General features: G+C 38.1%; 1 protein-coding gene across 1 annotated transcript in view; it reads right to left on the reverse strand.

The window, feature by feature from the left end:
- Positions 1–19,491, reverse strand: part of SNX1 (sorting nexin 1) — a 43,308-nt gene that overhangs the window by 5,041 nt on the left and 18,776 nt on the right. The window contains exons 2-10 of the mRNA XM_007957925.2: positions 16,135–16,246; positions 12,319–12,446; positions 11,704–11,770; positions 8,585–8,628; positions 6,060–6,201; positions 4,259–4,337; positions 2,622–2,697; positions 804–917; positions 517–610 (exon numbers count right to left, since the gene is read on the reverse strand). Of these exons, the coding sequence (XP_007956116.1) occupies positions 517–610; positions 804–917; positions 2,622–2,697; positions 4,259–4,337; positions 6,060–6,201; positions 8,585–8,628; positions 11,704–11,770; positions 12,319–12,446; positions 16,135–16,246 (856 nt within the window). The remainder of the gene's footprint in view (positions 1–516; positions 611–803; positions 918–2,621; positions 2,698–4,258; positions 4,338–6,059; positions 6,202–8,584; positions 8,629–11,703; positions 11,771–12,318; positions 12,447–16,134; positions 16,247–19,491) is intronic.

Consider the following 19,491-nt stretch of genomic DNA (forward strand, 5'->3'; position numbering starts at 1 on the left):
ACCAGTCTTCTGCCTATTTAAGAGTTCTGATTACTGGCATATTTAAGGCAGAGAAAGAAAGCATTCAAATGGCAAATTTCACTAGCTTTAAAGCAAATACCACTTTAAGGAAAAAAAAAAAGGTGAAGAAGGGTTAGGGGACATAAGGTTTCTTTACATTTACATATTGTTGGTTTGACCATACAATTAAAGCATACATGATATCATTTTTGATATAAGCACCAACTCAAGCATAACATGTACCAGATACCCATGACCAAATCATGCTGTATCTGGGATGGCTCCTATGCATCCCTCCCAAGCTAGAAAGTATGATACCCACGGTGGCTAAAGTCAGTTCCTGCCAGGAGACGCAGGGCATATCTTTTTCATCAGAACACCAAGGACTAGCTGGACTGAGAACTTCAACTTGAACGGCTAAGAGGCTCAGAACAGCATGCCCTCCTGTCTCCAGCTCACTGGATGGAGACAAGCATCAACTTCCCCCACCTCCAAGTGCATTTCAGAGGTTGTTACCTTTCCTATGGTTGACTAGAGTTTCTACAACAGCATGCAGTTTCCGTAAGCGCTGCTCCTCACATTCTACCTCCTGGAGCTTCTCCTCAAACCACTGAAACACACAAGGCCAGAGCTTTAGTGGAGGTTACTCCCACAGGTATAGAGCTCAGTTTTTCCTTAGCAGTGGGGTACTAAAGTATCTTTAAAAAAAAATCTCTAGTCTCAGAAATTTCAGGACTCCTTAGAGCTTCTGACCCCACAAGCCTGAGAGGGTAGGGTGTTCTAACAGGCACAAAATTACTCACAATGTCTGATTCATTCATCTTGATGGTCATTTTGCTGACTGCATCTGTGGCTTTGTTGAACATCTTCAGGAGACCAGCGCCACTCAATGTCTGGGTACCAACGGCGCGTGGCAGCTACAAGACCAAGAAGGCGGGGATGGCAAGTTATCTGTTGCCCCTATTTTAGGTTCAGAAGAATTAGTATCCATCAGATGGCATGCCCAAAACTTGCCAAACAAATTATTTGAACTGTAGCTTGTTTTCAAACTCAGACTAATCCACAACTAGCACAAATGGGAGGAGAAATCAAAAAACCATGCTAAATGCAATCAGAAAGTTTTTTAGTTTTTGATATTGAATGCATTGTTATGTGGTCAGGTGATCTCACACTGAGATTCTTCTGCCCACTCAGGCAGGAACTGCTTAAATACTAAACATACTTTTGTTGAAAGCTGAAAATTCTTTTGTCTGCACACACCTGGACTTAACAGGTCTTGAGAGACTTTGAAGTTGTGCTGTGATTTCATTCTGATTTTCCTCAGTGAACAAAGGTCCATGGACAGCAGCATTATTTATTTAGACGAAGGCATATTTAGGAATGACCTAGATAAGCCAAGCATGCTTAACATTTAGAAACAATTTGGTTCAGTCTTAGCACTACCTTCTAAGACATGGAAGGGAGGCTAAAAAGCTGGATTTTGGTGTTCTGAACTCTAGGTCAGTGGTTCTCAACTGAGACATTTTTAAGATTGTTACAACTGGGAGGAGTTACTCCTGGCATCTAGCAGGTAAAAGCCAGGGATGATGTTAAACATCCTTCAACGCACATGAAACTCCTCCGCAACAAAAATTATCTGGCCCGAAGTGTCAATAATGCCAGTGCAGATAAATCCTGTTTTAGGAATATGAGTCAGGGCTGGAAAGGACAAATGGACTTAGGCTTGCCCAGAGGATGAAAAAGGATTTAAAGTTGACAAAGCATTTTTAATTTAAAAATTTCATCTAGGAGAAAAAAATCCCATACATTTACTATTTTATTCATTAGAGAAATATATACTACACACAAGTTAAAGAAAAATGTAAAAATAAGAACAAAATGATAATCCTACCCTGTCACTTATTTCCTTTTGCTTTTATTTCCTCTGAGATAAAACACTGTTTTATTCTGTTTCTTTTGATGCTTAGTGAATTATGTGTTTCTATAGCTTCATCTATATGCTGTTTCATGTTTTACATTTTATAATTCTTTTAATATATGCTTATAAGTACAATAATTTATATATACTTTCTGTTTATGATGAGAATAAAGTTATTTGTTGTATTGACATATTTTACTTAAATCCTCAATTGTTAGCAATTGGGCTGTCTCCAATTTTTCACAATCATGAATAGCCTACGCATAGCCTGTAAAAAAGACTGTCCACTTTAATAAACACTTTTGCTACATGGCAGTTCTATGGTCTGTGGTAATTAGTTTTTAATCAATGTCCCTTGGCTCCTGGCACAAAAACAGGCATTCAATTTGAGCCAAGTAATAATCTATGAAAGATATGCCAAGGACTTGTTAAATGGATCACTGTGTTGAACCAATAAAATAAAACTAGTTACAATTTGACCTCTACAACGTTTTTGTTTTGTCTTTTCTTTTTTTTTGGCAAGGGGCTTCCTCTACTTCAGAGGCTGAAAAATACTTGTTACTCTTGTTGGGTTCATGAAACTAAAATATAGTTTGGTACTAGGCTAGAAACATGTTAAATGCTCAAATATTTGTTGAATGAACTACTTTCATTTCACTAGCTACAAATAAAAATTATGAGATGCAGTTTGTTCAATACTTACCTCTTCTTTTTCCAAGAACTCCCTGACATCAGGGTCCTGTAACATGGTAGGATGATTCACAATCCTCTGAAGGTACCTAAATGGTAAGCAGTTATCATCTGGTTAGTCAATTTGGCTTCACAAAGTTTCAGCATCACATGGTTCTGGTGAGAGCACTAGGTTTTTAATACTTTAAAATGTCCGCAGATAACTAAGATTGCTTGTAACCACATTCAAGTTCATATTCTTTTTTTTTTTTTTTTAAATTGGTCAATGAATTTTTTTTTTTTTTTTTTTGCAGTGTTCCCTCCCTTCCCCTACCACCCCTGGCAACCAACAAAGAAAGTTTCCCTCCATGTATAAACCTTTCCTTGACCCTTCACAACAACGAACTAATACTATATTTGTCCTTCTGTGAATGACTTATTTCACTCAGCATAATGTCCTCCAAGTTCACCCATATTATGCAGTGTTTTGCAGACTCCACATTATTCTTTAGTGCTGCACAGCATGCCATTATGTGTATGTACCATAGTTTGGTCATCCACTGTTCTGCTGATTGGCACATAGATTATTTCCATCTTTTGCTATTGTATGTTCATGCCACGAACATGAGTGTGCATATTTTTGTTTTCTTTGTATGTTATCTACCCAAGCAGGGTACTGTGCTGTGCTCCTCTATTTACTAGTTGGCAGCACTTTTACATTCAGCACCTGTCTCCTTTCCTGTTCTCAGCCTCTTGTATGTGCCTGCCGACCTTGGCAAACAGAGACTATTCTTAGGTCCTGGAATCCAACTGAGAATGCTATCACTTTAAAATCCAAAATGGTTGCCACTTGTAAAGATTAAAAATGGCTGCACCCTCAGTCAATTTAAATATCCAAAATAGCTGCCCCTTATAACATTCAAAATGGCTGTGCCCTCGAACAGTTTAAATATCCAAAATGGCTGCTGCATGTAAACAATTAAAATGGCTGCGCCGTCCGGACAGTGGAAAGTCAACAGCTCAGGTTGTCTCCCTCCATGCTGTTTCCCTTCCCAGTTGTAGGCCACCAGCGCAGTCGTCCCTGCAGTCCTTGGTGACCAGGGCTGATCTTTAGGTCAATTCTCAAGTCCCAACACTACTTGGAAATATTCAGGCTGTTGGTCCTATCAGAGTAGCTGACAGTCCACAGCTCTGACAGTCTCTGTACTCAGTTTTTGTTTAGGTTTTTCCACTAGTTGGTGCCTAATCCACTTCTGTATAGTTCCTTTCAAACCTCAGGGCTCCAGGATTATCTTCTGTATCTCTGTCAATTGGTTTTTCTTTTCTTTGTTGAAGAGGGTCTGTGTCACTTATCTGCCTATTCTTCTCTCTTACCAGCTCAAGTTCATATTCTTCACATTTCCAAAAACAGACAGAAAAATAACTGATCAGAGGGAGACCACAGAGTCATTATTTAACTGTCAAAGAAGAATATGATGCTCACTCAAGATGAGGAAAGAAAAAAAGAAAAAAAGGTGACCTGTTCCTAAGGTGGCAAAGTCAGTGACTTAGGGAAGAGGTAGCAGAGTTATATATTTACTAACTTGAGTAAATGCCTCAAAATTTAGTATCAGTTTCAGCTTCTCACTTGTTCTGTTATTCAGGGAAATGGCTACAGTTTATGATACTTACCTTTCTAGAGCAGCCCTTCGTTTTTCAAGAAATTCTGCAGAAGAAGAATCTTCCTTGCCAACTTTCACTTTTGTCATTCCTGGAATGGAATTTAAAAAACAAAACAAAACAAAAAACCCATGATAATGATAAATATTTTTAAAAAAAGAAAACCCACAGGAGGAAAGGCAATGAGGACAATACTACAAAACACAACCTACCCTACCAAAAAATGGATAAAAGACTTGAGTATTGAACACACATTTTACCAAAGAAGATACACAAATGGCCAACAGCACATGAAAAGATGCTTAACATTATTAGCCAGTAGGGAGATACAAATCAAAACCACAATGAGATACCACTTTACCACTAGTAGAATGGCTATGATGAAAAAAATGGAAAACAACAAGTACTGGCGAGGAAACGAAGAAACTGGAACTCTCATCCACTGCCTGTGGGAATGCAAAATGGTACAGCTGCTATGAAAAGAGTATTGTTGTTCTTCAAAAAGTTAAACACAGAACTATCATATGACCCACAATTCTACTCCTAGGTACATACACAACAGAACTGGAAGCAAGAATACAAACAGAAACTTGTACATCAATGTTCACTGCAACACAACAGCCAAAAGGTGGAAAGAATTTAAATGTCCATCAACAGATGAAGGTATAAAGAAAATGTGGTATATACATAAATGGAAATCACTCAGCCATAAAGAGAAACAAAGTCTTGATATGTGCTACAACATGGATAAGCCCTGAAAATACTATGCTGAGTGAAATAAGTCAGTCACAAAAAGGCAAATATTTTACAATCCCACTTATTTGAAATAACTAGAATAGGCAAATAAACCAAAGTTTATTAGTGGTTACCAAGGGCAAGAGGGAATGGAAAAAAGGGAATGACTGCTCAGGGAACACTGGGGTTCTGTTAATGGTGATGCAATAATCTGGAAACAGTTGACAGTGGTGATAGTTGCACATGATTAATGTAATCAATGTCATTGAATCGCACATATAAAAAAATGTTGAATTGGCAAATGTTTTATTTATATATTTGCTACAATTAAAAAACAACAACAAAGCAAACCAGAACCTAAGGCTATTTCTAGGTCATGAGCAGGTACGAACAAAAGATTTTTTTACATGGGCAAAAACAAACAAACAAACAAATTCACTGCCATCCAGTCGGATATGACTCATAGCAACCCCTCCTTGGGTTTTCAAGGCGGTATTACTGCGGAAGTAAATTGCCCAACCTTCCTTCCGAGGAGTGGCTGTTGGGTTTGAACCACCAGCCTTCTGCAGCCAAATACCTTAGACACTATGCCACCAGAGCTCCTTTTTACATGGGAGTCATTCTGTAACTAACCTAAGTGCTGAAGGATCTAAACTCTGGGACTTGCAGAGCATACATTTGTGCCATGAGACTCTGAGTAGAGATTAACAAACATCAATTGATGGTGATGGAAGGGTCACCCACTCTACCCATACAATTTAGCACAGGTCAATCTAAAGGGAATGACAATCATTTAAGACTCCTGGATACCAATTAAAAACAAACAAACCAGAAACTCTGGAGGCTGAAACCAGAGACACCCCCCCCCGCATCGGTGGAAAAAGAACACGTCAAAATAGCATTTCTAGACCTCAAGAAACTTATAGGAAAACACTAGATATATCCTTTTTTCCCCCCCTAACCACAAGATTTTATACTATTAATAGGAGCAATATCATGTATACCAAGCAATAATTACATTAAGAAAGAGAGAAGGTAAAGAAAAAAATCCAAGTGGAATTAAAGACCATAGTCTTACCTATTAGGCTCTTCTCAGGTGGAGGAGGGACAATGAAGCCATTCTGAGAATGTTTCTCTGAAAGCTTTTCATAAAGACCCAGAAAGTCACTAAATCTTCTCTTCACTGCAAACTGTTTACTTCTGAACATTGGTAAACTTGTCTTGGGGAAAGGAAAAACATAAGGCAAATTTATTCCAAACAGGGGATGGGATGAGTATCTGGAAAGCCATCAGGCCAATATCAATGGAACACAGCTCCCAGATCTCTGCCCTTTAGCTACTTGGCAAGTAACTTTCTTCAGGGCAGAGCTTCTTAAACTTTTTTGAGCTACAGTCCCCTCTGGCAGTCAGAGGAAGCCTTCTCAGAAGGATTTTAAATGCATAAAATTAGATAGAATTATAAAGGCAACCAATTAAATTCAAATAAAGTCTCATCCCCAGGTTAAGAACTCTTGCTTTAAGGAAATAGGTGTTGAATTCTAGCTTAATACAAGAATTCCATAGTCATCTACAACCCATTCACTCTGTACTGACTTATTAAGGGTATTAGCTGTGGGAATTACAGCAGCCAAACTAAAGAAAAGACAGTCTGAACAGTGCTTCTAAGGGGAGATCAGATGAAATGTATACGCTGTAGACACTTTATACTTTAACCTCTAAAGTACTAGAGGAGCTCGAACTCAAAGGAAGCAGGCCAACAAATAGTAGAAAGCATATAAAGGAAATCTAGTACAAAAGACTAGGCCTATATCATAACGATACATCATTTTATACTTACCATATAGGCAAAATTTAAGAAAAGTTGGCCTCACCAACTATTGGCCAGGGAGTAAATCAATGGAAAATTTACACACTGGCAACTGGCATAAAAGTCGGTACAAAGACTTTAGAAAATAGTTTTCATTCCCTATAAATTTCAATCTTTGTACTACTTGTGACCTAAGGAAAGTACTCCTGGTTACATTCCTAGAGAAACTTTTTCATGTGTGCACTAGGAGACATATGCAAGAATGTTCATACTTCATAATCACAAAAACTGGAAACAAGCCAAATGTTCAGAACAGAAAAACAGTAAGTACATTATGGTATAGTCACACAATGGACTAATACAAACTGCCCATACCATGGATGAGTCTGAGAAACAATGTTAAGTGAAGAAAGCACAATTTTTTTCAGCAAGATACCATATTTATAAAACTCAAAAAGCAAGCAAAACACTATGCTGCTTAGGGATATATATGTGAAGACTTTTAATAAAGGATATGGGAGACAACTCAGGAGAGGGGTTGTCTCTAAGATAAGAGGCAGAGGATGTGATGGGGGAAGCATACACGTAGGTTCAATGGTACTGATCTTAAGACTGGTGGTGGTTAAGTTCAGGGCTCCATTTTTAATGTGCTTTGTAACTTACATATGATGTCTTGTAAGTTTTGTATGCATGAATATTACATTAACAAGGAGGACGAGGCTGGAGAGGCAAAGGGTTAGAGACAATATTAAAAGAAGCTCTATATAGTCTCTCCTTGTCCAGAGCAAAGAAGAATGAAAAAAACCAAAGACACATGGAAATAGCTAGTCCAAGGGACTGGTACACCATGCGATCCTCAGCCTATATGACTATGAAACCAGAAGAACTAGATGGTGCCTGGCTACCACTGTCAACCACTCGGAGGGTGATTTATCTATGTAGGAGATCCTGAATAGAGTGGGAGAACAATGTGAACAAAACTGAAAATCATTAAAAAAAAAGGGACTAGGTTTGGTGGTCTGATAGAGCCTGGTGGAACCCCTGAGACTATGGACCCTACCTCTCCTTCAGGTCTGGAATTGAACCCACTCTTGTGGCTTCCAGCCAAACAAAAGATAGGCATATGAGCTGAACATTTACACTAGGTAGATACATTCCTTGGAGAGATCAATCGTGAGAGAATAGAAGGGCTACGTATGCATAGAGACACCTGGGGGGGCAGGAGTGCATGAAAGGGAAGGACACAGGGAAGAGGGAGCTATGGGGAGGAAGCGGGAGGAGAGCTGTTGCACTGTGGGAGATTACACAGTCAATGTCATGAGACAAAGTGTATGTAAACTGCTGTACGGAAGATGAGTTTGCTCTGTAAATGCTCACCCAAATCACAATAAAATTTTGAAAAAGCAGCAGCCCCATATCTAAACCTCAGAAGAAATGAGGACTTTTAGACATGTGATCACTTTTCATTTGGAGCAATCCATGAAACTAGCTCTAAGCCACAGTTCTTAAGAGGCATCACTGCACATCAGATCTCAGATCCACTGTACATCATAATAAAATTTACAAAGTTCCACACATGAGTGTTAGCTATTTTGGAAGAAAACCGGCAAGGCTCAGCCTAAAGTATCCACATGAAATCATGAAAGAGATAGAAGCTTGTCTACCTTGAGTAAATCTAAAGGAAGATGTTGCCAAAGAAACTGAAGGGACAGCCAGAGCTCATCTGAATGATGACCACCTTGGTGTGAGTACCCAAGTCTTTTAAGGTGGTCACCAGCAGGGTCACTTGGACTCACCTGTGTTGTAACTTTGTAGGCTACGTAGGCATTCATACCATCCCCTGTGGGAGAAGAAAGCAGGAGAGGATTATTGTATAAACCAATGACGTGTTAATCTCGCTAACATTTAACCAGGAATCATACTTTACAAGAGGCCTGTATAAGAAGGGATACTTGTTTCATCTCTGAATTTTACATGCCGTCCTAGAATCCAGTTCGTACTTTGCCTCTGCGGTGCTTATCATGCCCCCACGGACACTGGCTGTGTCCCAATTTTGAGTTAGACAAGAAAGTCAGTCCCCTGTTCCAAAGCTAGGCTCCATTTATACCCTCTACAAAGCAGCACTGGATACTGACAATCCATCAGTTGTTACCATGCCAATATTTGGGCTGATTACACACATCTGACCAAAACCAAACAATTCTCTTGCTGTATAAAGCAGGAGGAGGAGAAGGAAGCAACTGATGTAAAAGGAAACAAGTAGTTCCACCCTAGGCTAGCTCTGGGCAGTTTGCTCTTTCCGAAATACCATTATGGTCTCTTCCATTGGTGCTGGGAGACACTGACCTCACTCATGTTCACCCAGAGCAAAGGGCCTGGCAGGAAGATACTTTGGCTGCCTGATGTCACCCAAATCTCCCTTTTCTGGAGGAATTATTTTTCTGAAAAAGCCTTTGACTGCTAAATTATTTGGGATTCAAGCAACTGTTTTTGTCTGGGGTAGTATTCTGACCTAGACCACTTGGGGAAATAAAGGCACCACTGATTGTCTGAACACTGAGAAGACACACATCGGAATCTAGACATAATACAGCTCCAGTGCTGGGCTATATGGTGTTTCCTGGTTGGTTTTGTTCCCTTTCTCCCCACCCTGATTCCTCACCACACCAAACACTAAACCCTTGTCAACAATTACTATCTGCTTAAGCTCTTGAACTAGTCCTAGGGTGAGGGGGTAGGAGAAGGGGTAGTTCTGGATCAAGAGGGTCAAATATTACAACCCGGTTTTAATGAGATGGTTAGAAATGACTGCTTTTACAAAGTACATGGAGAACAGATTATACCAGAATAGAGGGCTTGCCTTCTTTACTTCTGTAGCTTCTACCAAAAGTATAAAACAGCTAAACTTTAGAAATTACTTTATAGTGATTATTCTGTTTTCTCCTAAACCACTTATATTACATTGCCAAATACTATTACTAAGGATGTTTATCACTGATAAAAGATAAAAAGGTAAATTTACTTTATAGAAGAAGTATTCAAAATTTCATTGAAATTGTTTCCACCCTTCTGGCTATTGTGCTGCAGTGAACATTGGTGTATAAATTTCCATTAGCATCCTTGCTTGTACAGCATCCAGTTCTCTTGTGTATGTACCAGTTAGTGGAATTGATGGGTCATATGGTAGTTCTATTTTTAACTATTCAAATGTCCAAAAGATCAATCAAACCAAATGGTTTGTTACATATATATTTACCACAATAAAAAAAGAAAAGAAAAAAGGTCAATCCATAACATAGTGCCTGCAATTTTGGGAAAGTCCAAGTGCAAACACACTTAAGATGCAAAGTAGGGTCTTCAGACACTCTGCCTGTATGCCAGCTGCCTTACTGATGTGTGAAAATGAAAATACTTCCACGTACATGCAAAGCACAGACGTTCTGAAAATGAGTTAGTAATATAGCAGTCTTAAAGTTTATGTAAATTCTCCAAATAATTTCAGGGTAAAAGATGACATATGCAAATTATTAAAGCTCCAAAAAGAATATCCTGATAGAAATAGGGTTCTAATCTGTTTGATATGCACAGAAAAGAGAAGCACATGTTGAATAAATAGCCCACAAAAACAGAAAGTATTCTCATAAAGATCAGGCCTTAAATATAAAAATGCTTTAAGTAGCTGGTTTCTTCGCATCTACACAACTAGAAATCTACACTATGATGCAAGTGGATGAAAGCTTATCAGCTAAGAGTAATTTGTGTTTAAATAAATCTGCTCCATGGGCTGTTGTAATTATTCTCTCTCCTGGTTCAAACATCATGACTTATTAAATATTAAAGCAATTAGTATTATTCATTTGTAACCTATTTTATTCCAGCAAGGATTTAAAGTAGCTAATACCTAGCTTACCATCATTGTGCTTATAGGATGTGCACAAATATTAGAGTGGCAAAGGAGGATCACAGACATGTAATGCAAAGCTCTGGTCCAGGCTCTACCATGAACCATGTTGTACTCAAACAGGAAAACAACTTCATCTTTTGGTCCCCAGTTTCCTCCATTGTTAGAGGAGGGAACTGCACAAAATGCTTATATAAGTAGCCTACCAATGCAAGAGGTTAGGAAAAGTACAAACCCAACAGGTTAATGACAAACTATTTTGCCATAAAGTCTAATTCAACTTTGTAAATTCCTGTTCTGAGTTCAGAATAAAGAAAGGGCTAGGAATTCCGTTTTTCCTCTTAACTATATAAAGAACACCTCTGTTTAGCCTCCTTTTTAAGTAAGGGTCACTACCTGGAACAAGTTTTCTGCTTATGAATAACCTTCATATGCTGGCAACAACATATGAAGGCTATCCTCTAAATCCAAGTTCTAGCCAAATTTAAGTATTGTGCTTTTTTGAAAATCTAATTTCAATGTGACCAAAATTCAACCTAGGTTCTTTAGTGTCTTATCTATGGAAAAGAGATGTAGATTTTCTTACCTCATCAGGATATTGAGAGTATATATAATAAAGGATACATAATCAGAGTTTTCTGAGAGAAAAACAAGTTTGGTATCCCAGAAGTTTAGAACACATGTTTTTAGCATGATTAAATGAAATTTATACTCTCAAAAAGGGATAAAATGTTCTCATCAACTCTGTGGGAGAAGGCAATGTTTAGATTTTTAAAAAGGGATTCTTAGAGTATTTGATGTCTCCGATTTTTCTTTCTGAAACCAAGAAAAGCCTACTGGGTAACTGCTGTTTCTGGTGTTAGAAGCATAGTAAGGAGTATACTTTTACAGGAAAGGCAATGATAAAGTACTTCACACTGGCTAACTTAGCTATGGAGCCAACCATCCAGAAATTAGCTAACTATACTTTTCACAGCCACAGCCTAACATCAAAAGAGTCCCAACAACGCTTACCTATCTTTTCGGGATCAGTTATACCGACCGTCAAATCAAATTGGTCCTCCTGCTCTTCTTCCTCTCGCTTTTTAAAGAGACGACAGATCATGAGAATTGATACCAAAAAAAAAAACAAAAAAAAAACCAGCTATTAATTTTACCCTGTTCTAATGTTATATCAATATAAGACCAAGACGTATCTTTCTATATATCACTGTTCAGCTCTGTCCACACCCAACAATCCTAATGAACCAACTACCATAGTTTTAAATTGGGAGCCAGTTCAAAGGTCTTGGATAAATCTATTTCCTTAAAATGTTATTTTGATCAAAATGAATAATTATTGGATTCTGGAAGGCTTGTCCCTTTCAGACTAAGGAGGGAGTAAGGAGAGAATATATTCCTGAATATAGGAATTTCAGACACTAGATATCATTAGTAACCATTAAAAGCCTTTGTGCTATTATCTGGGCAACAGACACCCTATGAAAGATCGTTTATTGGATTCTGGCTGTCCACTAACCATAAAGGTCTTCTTCAAGAGCCATAAATATTTCCTCAGGGTTCATACACAACTAAAGTTAAGAATGGTAAAACTTCAAAAGAAACAAGACCAGTGGTACATATTCTTACCTCCTCATAGCTTGTCTGGGGCTTAGCAGAATGTGTGGCTTCCTGTGGTGGAAGAGAAATGAGCGTTTTGGCTGGTACTTTCTTCTGATTATTTTGAGTGCTGTCCAGGGATAGCTCCACTGTGGCATCTAAAAGGAGTTGATATTTTAAAAACCATGGTCAACAAAGAGTCTTTGATGGTTGAATTTCAATCTATAGGCCCAGAGACTTATAAGAACCATAGCAACTACTCTCAATTCTTAGAGATTCTTAGACTAAGAGAACAAGAAACATGAAATTTTTAATGTGGATACAAGGCAGGATGGAAAGAACAGTGTTCTTAGTAGTTGTTGTTGTTGTTGTTATGTGCCATCGAGTCGACCCCGACTCATAGCGACCCCTCCTTGGGTTTCCGAGGCAGTATCACTACGGAAGTAGGCTTGCCCAACCTTCCTTCTGAGGAGTGGCTGGTGGGTTTGAACCGCCAGCCTTCTGGTTAGCAGTCAAGTGCCTTAGGCATCATGCTACCAGAGCTCCTTAGTAGAGCAACCCCTATTCCTTCCAAAGGAAACTTTGGAAACAACTACTTGGCTACCTTCCCTTACCTAGTATTTAGGCAAGAATCAGGGATCAAGAAAAAAGATACAGCCAAAATAAGTGTGACAATTTATTTCTTAGGAATATACCTAACTCACACGAACACAGTTTGCTCTTGTTATAACTGTTTAAAAGAAGTGTAAGTTCAGTTACCTGTTTTACAAACCAATATGATAGAAGAGGCAGGTACGCTGACAGCAAAAAATGACATTAAAGGAAGAGTCAGGAAAACTATAAGCTAGAAAAAATAGATGCAAATACAAACATAGTGACACTTGGGAAAGAACATTGCCACACCTGAGGACAGCACTGATACTCTGTAACACAGCTTAAGAACTGTTTACAATTAAAGTTTTATAATATTTTACAAAGATTAAATTCTATTCAATATAGCTGAACAAGGAGAATCTATAAGAAAGACATGTCCTATCTGAAAACTATCTGTCTAAGCAAAATAGCTTTGTTTTTTTAAACAGTGCTTAACAGCCATCCTTTGGCTATCTGGACAGTTGAGCAGAATGACTCATTACTGAGCGTTTGTGAGAGGGAACTTTTTAAATAGCATTGTGTATCATTTTTAGGCATTAAAATTTTTAAACAAATAAAAAGTAGTAAGTATATATAATTAACATATTAGAACTTCAGGATTCTTTTTTTAATTTTTGCACTGTTTCTTCCCCTCTCCTCAGGACTTCAGGATTCTTTTAAAAAAAGAAAAAAAACAGATGAAGTATGTTTTGGATCATATAAGTTCATAAGTAATCAGTTTAATAAATGTGTTTAGAAATGAAATAGGAGGTACTTTAAAACCACAGCTTACTAGAATGCTAGTAAGGCATTTAGCCTTTTGAAGAGCTATACATTTTCTACTGAAATTCACTTGACAAAGATGACATAATTTACATTTAAAAAAGATCTTATCTTTGAACTTTAGATAAGAGTAATGGAAAAGCCTTAGGGCTTCACTACAGAAACTCTGATCATCACTAAAGTAATCAGGTGGAAAAGAAAATCAGAACATTTAAATTTCCATAGTCAATATCTAAGATATCTGAGAAGCTTCTTAGGTCCTGAACTGTCTCCTTGTAAACATTCTTTCCTATAGATAGCTGTTCCTTTCTTAGTAGTAAGGCAGGTATTGGCTGCTTATGAAACTGGTAGGTGAATGAAGTAAATGAGAATCCACATTAGTAATAAGTATGTCCCTAACAAAGAATTCTACATGTTCATGTACATAAAACCCAACCTAAAAGGAGTTGGTATTTTAAAACCATGGTCAACAAAGAGTCACTGATGGTTGAATTTCAATCTACAGGCCCAGATAACTGGGGATAACTCATTGGTCATGCTAAGATTTCAGGTTTTCTTATTAGAAAAGGTCATATATATATGCAACATCCCTAAAATAGGAAATTTATATTCTTTTCAATCTGCCATGTAACTAAACATAATTCATTAGGTGAATTTCTCTTCCAGAAACTTTATTCAAAAGAGTCATTATCAGAATGAACAGTTTACATTTTATGCTTCAAGGATGAAAGGGCCTAGAAAATCTAAATGTTTATTTTCCTTCTTCTAACCTCTTGTACACTTTCATGTCTTTTAAATTTCCCATCAGAGAGCTAATGTGAGAGTCCTCTCGAGATCTTATCCTTGGCCCTCTTGTCTTTCCTCTTCACCATCATTCTTTCCCCTGAAGATTTTATTCACATGTGGCTTCCATTTCCTTGGAGACTGTAGGAAGATGACTGCCTTATTTGCAGTCTTCCCTCTTTTCCCAGGTAGGATACCACAGTTTCAACTGCCTCCTGGGCATTTCTCTTTGCATTTCAAACTTAAAACATCTAAAATCTAAACTTACTTTTCTCCTGAAGCCAGTTTTTCCTTTAGAAAGTGGTTCTATAAATGATAACATTTTCCCTCAAACCTTGGACTTGAGACCTCTAACTTTTCTTCAGTCCTCATTTTTGAACAAGCACTATATCCAACCCCTAACATTAGATTTTGTTGGTATCTCTTGAAAAATTTCCACCTTTTGCTTACTGCTCCTATGACCTTAATTTTGGTCTTGGCCATTTCCTTTCTTGAATAATTTGTGACTGCCTTTTGAAATGTCTCTAGACTTTGCCTACTGCAACCCATTTTACATCATTCCACTAGACCAGTTTTCCTAAAGTATTACTTCCCCCATCATTTTCCTTATTCAAACTGCCAATGACTCTTCACTGATTCTAGGATGAAAATTCAGCGTATAGTTGATGCCAAAAATCCTCCCAAACTGCATCTCCAACCTCTCTTCTCTTAAGACTTCCTGATTTGACCCTATAAGCTTACTCACTGTCCCCCAAACACACCTTATACTTCCGGTCCAACCATTTGCACACTTTCTCCTACATAAATCCTGCTCCTTCTGGAAAATCTTTCAAGGTCACTCTAGACCAGGGTTTTGCAATCTCAGTACTACTTACATTTTGGGCTGGATAACTGTTTGTTGTGAGGAGTTGTCCTGTGTATTATGGGATGTTTAGAAGCATCCATGGCCTCTACTCATTAGATGCCCATATCAGTTGTGACAACCAAAAATGTCTTCAACTATTGACAAATGTCTCCTGGGAGGCAATATATATTGAGAATAGAGTAGTCCCCCCAAACAAAGAATTATCCATTTCAAAATGTTAACACAGCCACTGTTAAGAAATCTTGCTCTAGACTAATGTTTTCTAAACTATAGGTGTGGCTCATTGGTGGATTGTGAAATCAATTAAATAGATTGCCAAGAAGATTTTAAAAAATGAAACAATAGAAATTTCAGATAGTATCAGAAGTAGCAAGGGCAAGAAACTTTTGTTTAGGTTCTATATAGACACATATATCTCTGGATTAGGGCATAAAATGTATTTTTTTACTAGGAGTATCCATCATAAAAGTCTAAAACTACTGCTTTTGTCAGTGATCTCATACTCCAATGAGTTCTTGTTAGTATTTCTACCATTCCTCCAACCATATTTCTATTATCACTTAATAGTTATTTAACTCTATATTTTTAACTAATTGTTTATGTATGTCTAACTCCCTAAATCTGTAAGGATGGTAGGGCAGCACCTGTATTTTGCATTTTTTCGAGTCCTCCACAAGAGTATCTGACATAAAGTTAGTTAGTTATGTTCCCAATCCTTTTCTTTTTAGTTTTTGGCTTTTGACTTTAATTCAGCCACTTAACAGAGCTATTTCCACACTTGCCTGCAAAGAGATCCTGTGGCTCTTGGTCCTGTTCTTCATGAACCCCGTTTTCTTTAGAGCCACTGTTGTTGGGAAGAAGAGAAGCAGTTCTGTTTGGAGACTGGGGCTTACTCTGAAAACAAGGAGATACTCTGAATAAAATAGTGCCATTAAGAACAAACCCAATCTGCCTACAAAGTAACTTTTAACATACCCCTCAGTGGCTCCCATAGGTATTTAAGGGAAGACAGGGTCACTTGCCAGCCAGTTCAAATTTCTGGTCTTCTACATAAGCAACAAATCATTATTAGTGACATAAGTGCTGCTCAAGTGACCAGGGAGCTAAAATAAATTCATACATTTTAGGGTTAATTTTCTAACACTATAACCTTGCTGGAATGACCTAACTCAAAGCACATGATACTAACACTGGAATGTACATACAGATAATTTTTAAAAGAACCTGTCCAAATGCATTTCTCCTGCTCAGTTGATGACCTTTATTCTTTCAAATGCTGATGGAGGCACATTCTAGTGATCAGGATACCAGACTGGAGTTCAGAATTCAAGCTCTGAATCTGGCTTTTACTTGTGTCTTTGGCCAACTGTTAATGTACGGATATTACTGACCCACCTGACAGGCAAAGGAAGGTGTAACACTTTACATCTAATGCTGTTTGTAAATAGTTTCTCATCTCATCCTTAACTCACACAAACACAATCTTCAACCACACCTCATGTGAGACTAAAACAAAAAAAACAAAAAAAAAACCAAACAAACTCAGTGCCATCGAGTCGATTCCCAATCACAGCAACCCCAATTGGATTTCCAAGGCTATAAATCTTTATGGAAGTAGACTGCCTCATCTTCCTCTCGTGGAGCAGCTGGTTGGTTTGAACCTCTGACCTTCTGGTTAGCAGCTAAAGCAGCTAAATGCCTTATCCACCACGTCCCAGAGAATATTCTTTTTTTTTTTTTTTTAAATGTCTGACTAGGAGAATAAAAACCAATCATGCTTAGCCTAGTGGGTACATGGTAAAAATACAGTCAGTCCATGATGTTTATCAAAAGCTCAGTGATCAGCCATAAGCAAGGGTGGGGTGGGTCCCCAGACCGGTGGCACAATGAACAAAGCTGGATTGTGTCGAACATGAACAGAAAGCAGGGAATCTGGGTTCAAAAGCCTTGGTGTGGCACTGCACAGTTTTAAAGTCAGACCCTAAGGCCAAATCAGTTAAAAGACCTAACTTAAGGAATCCTTTATGAAACATTTCCTTACAAATCTGAGGGAGTTTGTTCCTTGAAGATAAGCCTTTTCTGACCCAACAAAGTAAAATCTATTGAGTACTGTGCTAGAGAAAAAGGGCCCCAGATTCAAAAACGTCCTATAGAGACCCTTTCATTAAGCCTTAAACAAGACAAAGACAAAACAAAGACAATCATCTGGAAGAGAGAAACCTTCAGCATGTAGCCAGTGGAAAGGCCAGTGGAATTTCCTGAATCATAGTTGTTTTTCATTACATATGACAGAGGACAAAGGAAATCATCACAAGACTGTGACAGGTGGCAGGTCAATTCATCTTCATCACTGTTACAGGTGGAACTATAGGAGCTGGGAAACGACCATGATTGGGATATGTACGTAACAGCTCTGGTGGTGTAATGGGTAAGGCATTTGGCTGCTAATCAAGAGGTCAGTGGTTCAGACTCACTGTCTGCTCCATGGGAGAAAGATGAGGCAATCTACTTCCACAAAGATTTATAGCCTTGGAAGCCCAATGGAGGTCGCTATGATTTGGAATTGACTCAGTGGCAGTGGGTTTTTTTTGCTTTGCAGATTAAAAATGTTACAGGATTGGCTATTTTCAGTAAATTGTTAAGAAAATGCCCAGGCAAGTTCCCTAGTTCTTTGTGTAAGCATCTCTCTGTGTGCAAGTTAATCTACTTTCCATTATATTCTTACTGAGGGCAAAGTCCCCCTCCCTGGGTTTGCCCCAAATTATCTAAGCATACCTATGTTGCTGAAGTAACACTAGAAATTCAAATGGAGTCTAATTTTATATCAAGGCTCAAAATGGGGTTTGGGTTCTCACTGTGGACCGCAGCCTTCTACAAACCAAGTGCGCTTAGTTTTAAGCTCTCACACAGTACCCTGAATATGCCATGCAAACAGCCCACATCAACATTGGGGCCAAGAAAGAAACTGTTACCTATATTTATATTAGCAAATAGTATACTTCCAGAACTTTTCTATGCTAACAAAGGTGAATAAGCATTTAGTGTGCATGTTCAATCCCAATTCTGTTAGAGAACTATATAGACAGTGATCGTGTCCTCTAGCTGCTTTCACAACCTAAAAAAAAAAAATCACTGCAAAGACAGAAGACAAATAAATAGGTCAAAGACGAAGCCAGATATCCCCTTTGTCTCAAACAGTCCCAACCATCTTCCTACACATACTCTTACGTAGTAAAAGAATCTCGTAAGAGTACCAGTGTCCATTCCATTCTGATACTAACCTGCATGAGAGATTAAAACCCAAAATACATTAAGGATATATGTAAACAAATGTAATTTACTTATAGCTTCTCAAAGAGACTAATGCAACAGGAAAGGCAAAGGTTTGATTTTAGAAATTTAAAAAAATGCCTATAAAACCCACTTCTATGATGTGGAGATGAGCAAAGCCAAACTTTCCTTTCCTGATTTACCACCTAAACTTGGAAAGTTAATGACTAAGAACATTTTCTGGAGCAGTCAGAAGTCTGTCTTTATCCATTATACCAGAAGAGACAGACCCAGATGGATGGGATACTGCAGGGACAACCAGAACATCACTACCTGCCTCCCTACCTCCACTTGACCCCCTTCTTCAAGGCCTAAACCATAAACCCTTTGACTAGAATTGGGATTAAAACAAAGACTTCTGCACCCTTTGAAAGTTAGGTAACAACTACCTGTGAGAATAGAAAACTGCTCCTCAGATATCCTCTGAGACACCATCGAAAAAACCACACAGGTGAATTCTAAGAGTTGAAGATAGTCTAATTATTATACTTGCTTCTCTAATCTTTCCTATATAGTTCATTCACAAAATTGATCCACTTATGTAAAACTCTGTATATAGTTCCCTCCTCTAAAATGTTATTTTCTCATCGACACCACAAGAAAGCACATAATAAAAATGACAGCAAGAAATTCATATTTGGGGAGTTCCGGCAAGATGGCAGACTAGGCAGAAGGACAGCACAGACCCTCTTCAACAAAGACAAGGGAAACCAATTGACACAGACACAGAAGATAATCTTGGACCCCTGAGCCTTGAAGGGAAGGATACAGAAGTAGACTAAACCCCAACTAGCAGAAAAATTTGCGTG

The sequence above is a fragment of the Orycteropus afer genome, unplaced genomic scaffold (assembly GCF_000298275.1).
Source record: "Orycteropus afer afer isolate SDZICR_OR568_19922 unplaced genomic scaffold, OryAfe1.0 scaffold00015, whole genome shotgun sequence".
In the NCBI taxonomy this organism is placed as follows: domain Eukaryota; kingdom Metazoa; phylum Chordata; class Mammalia; order Tubulidentata; family Orycteropodidae; genus Orycteropus; species Orycteropus afer.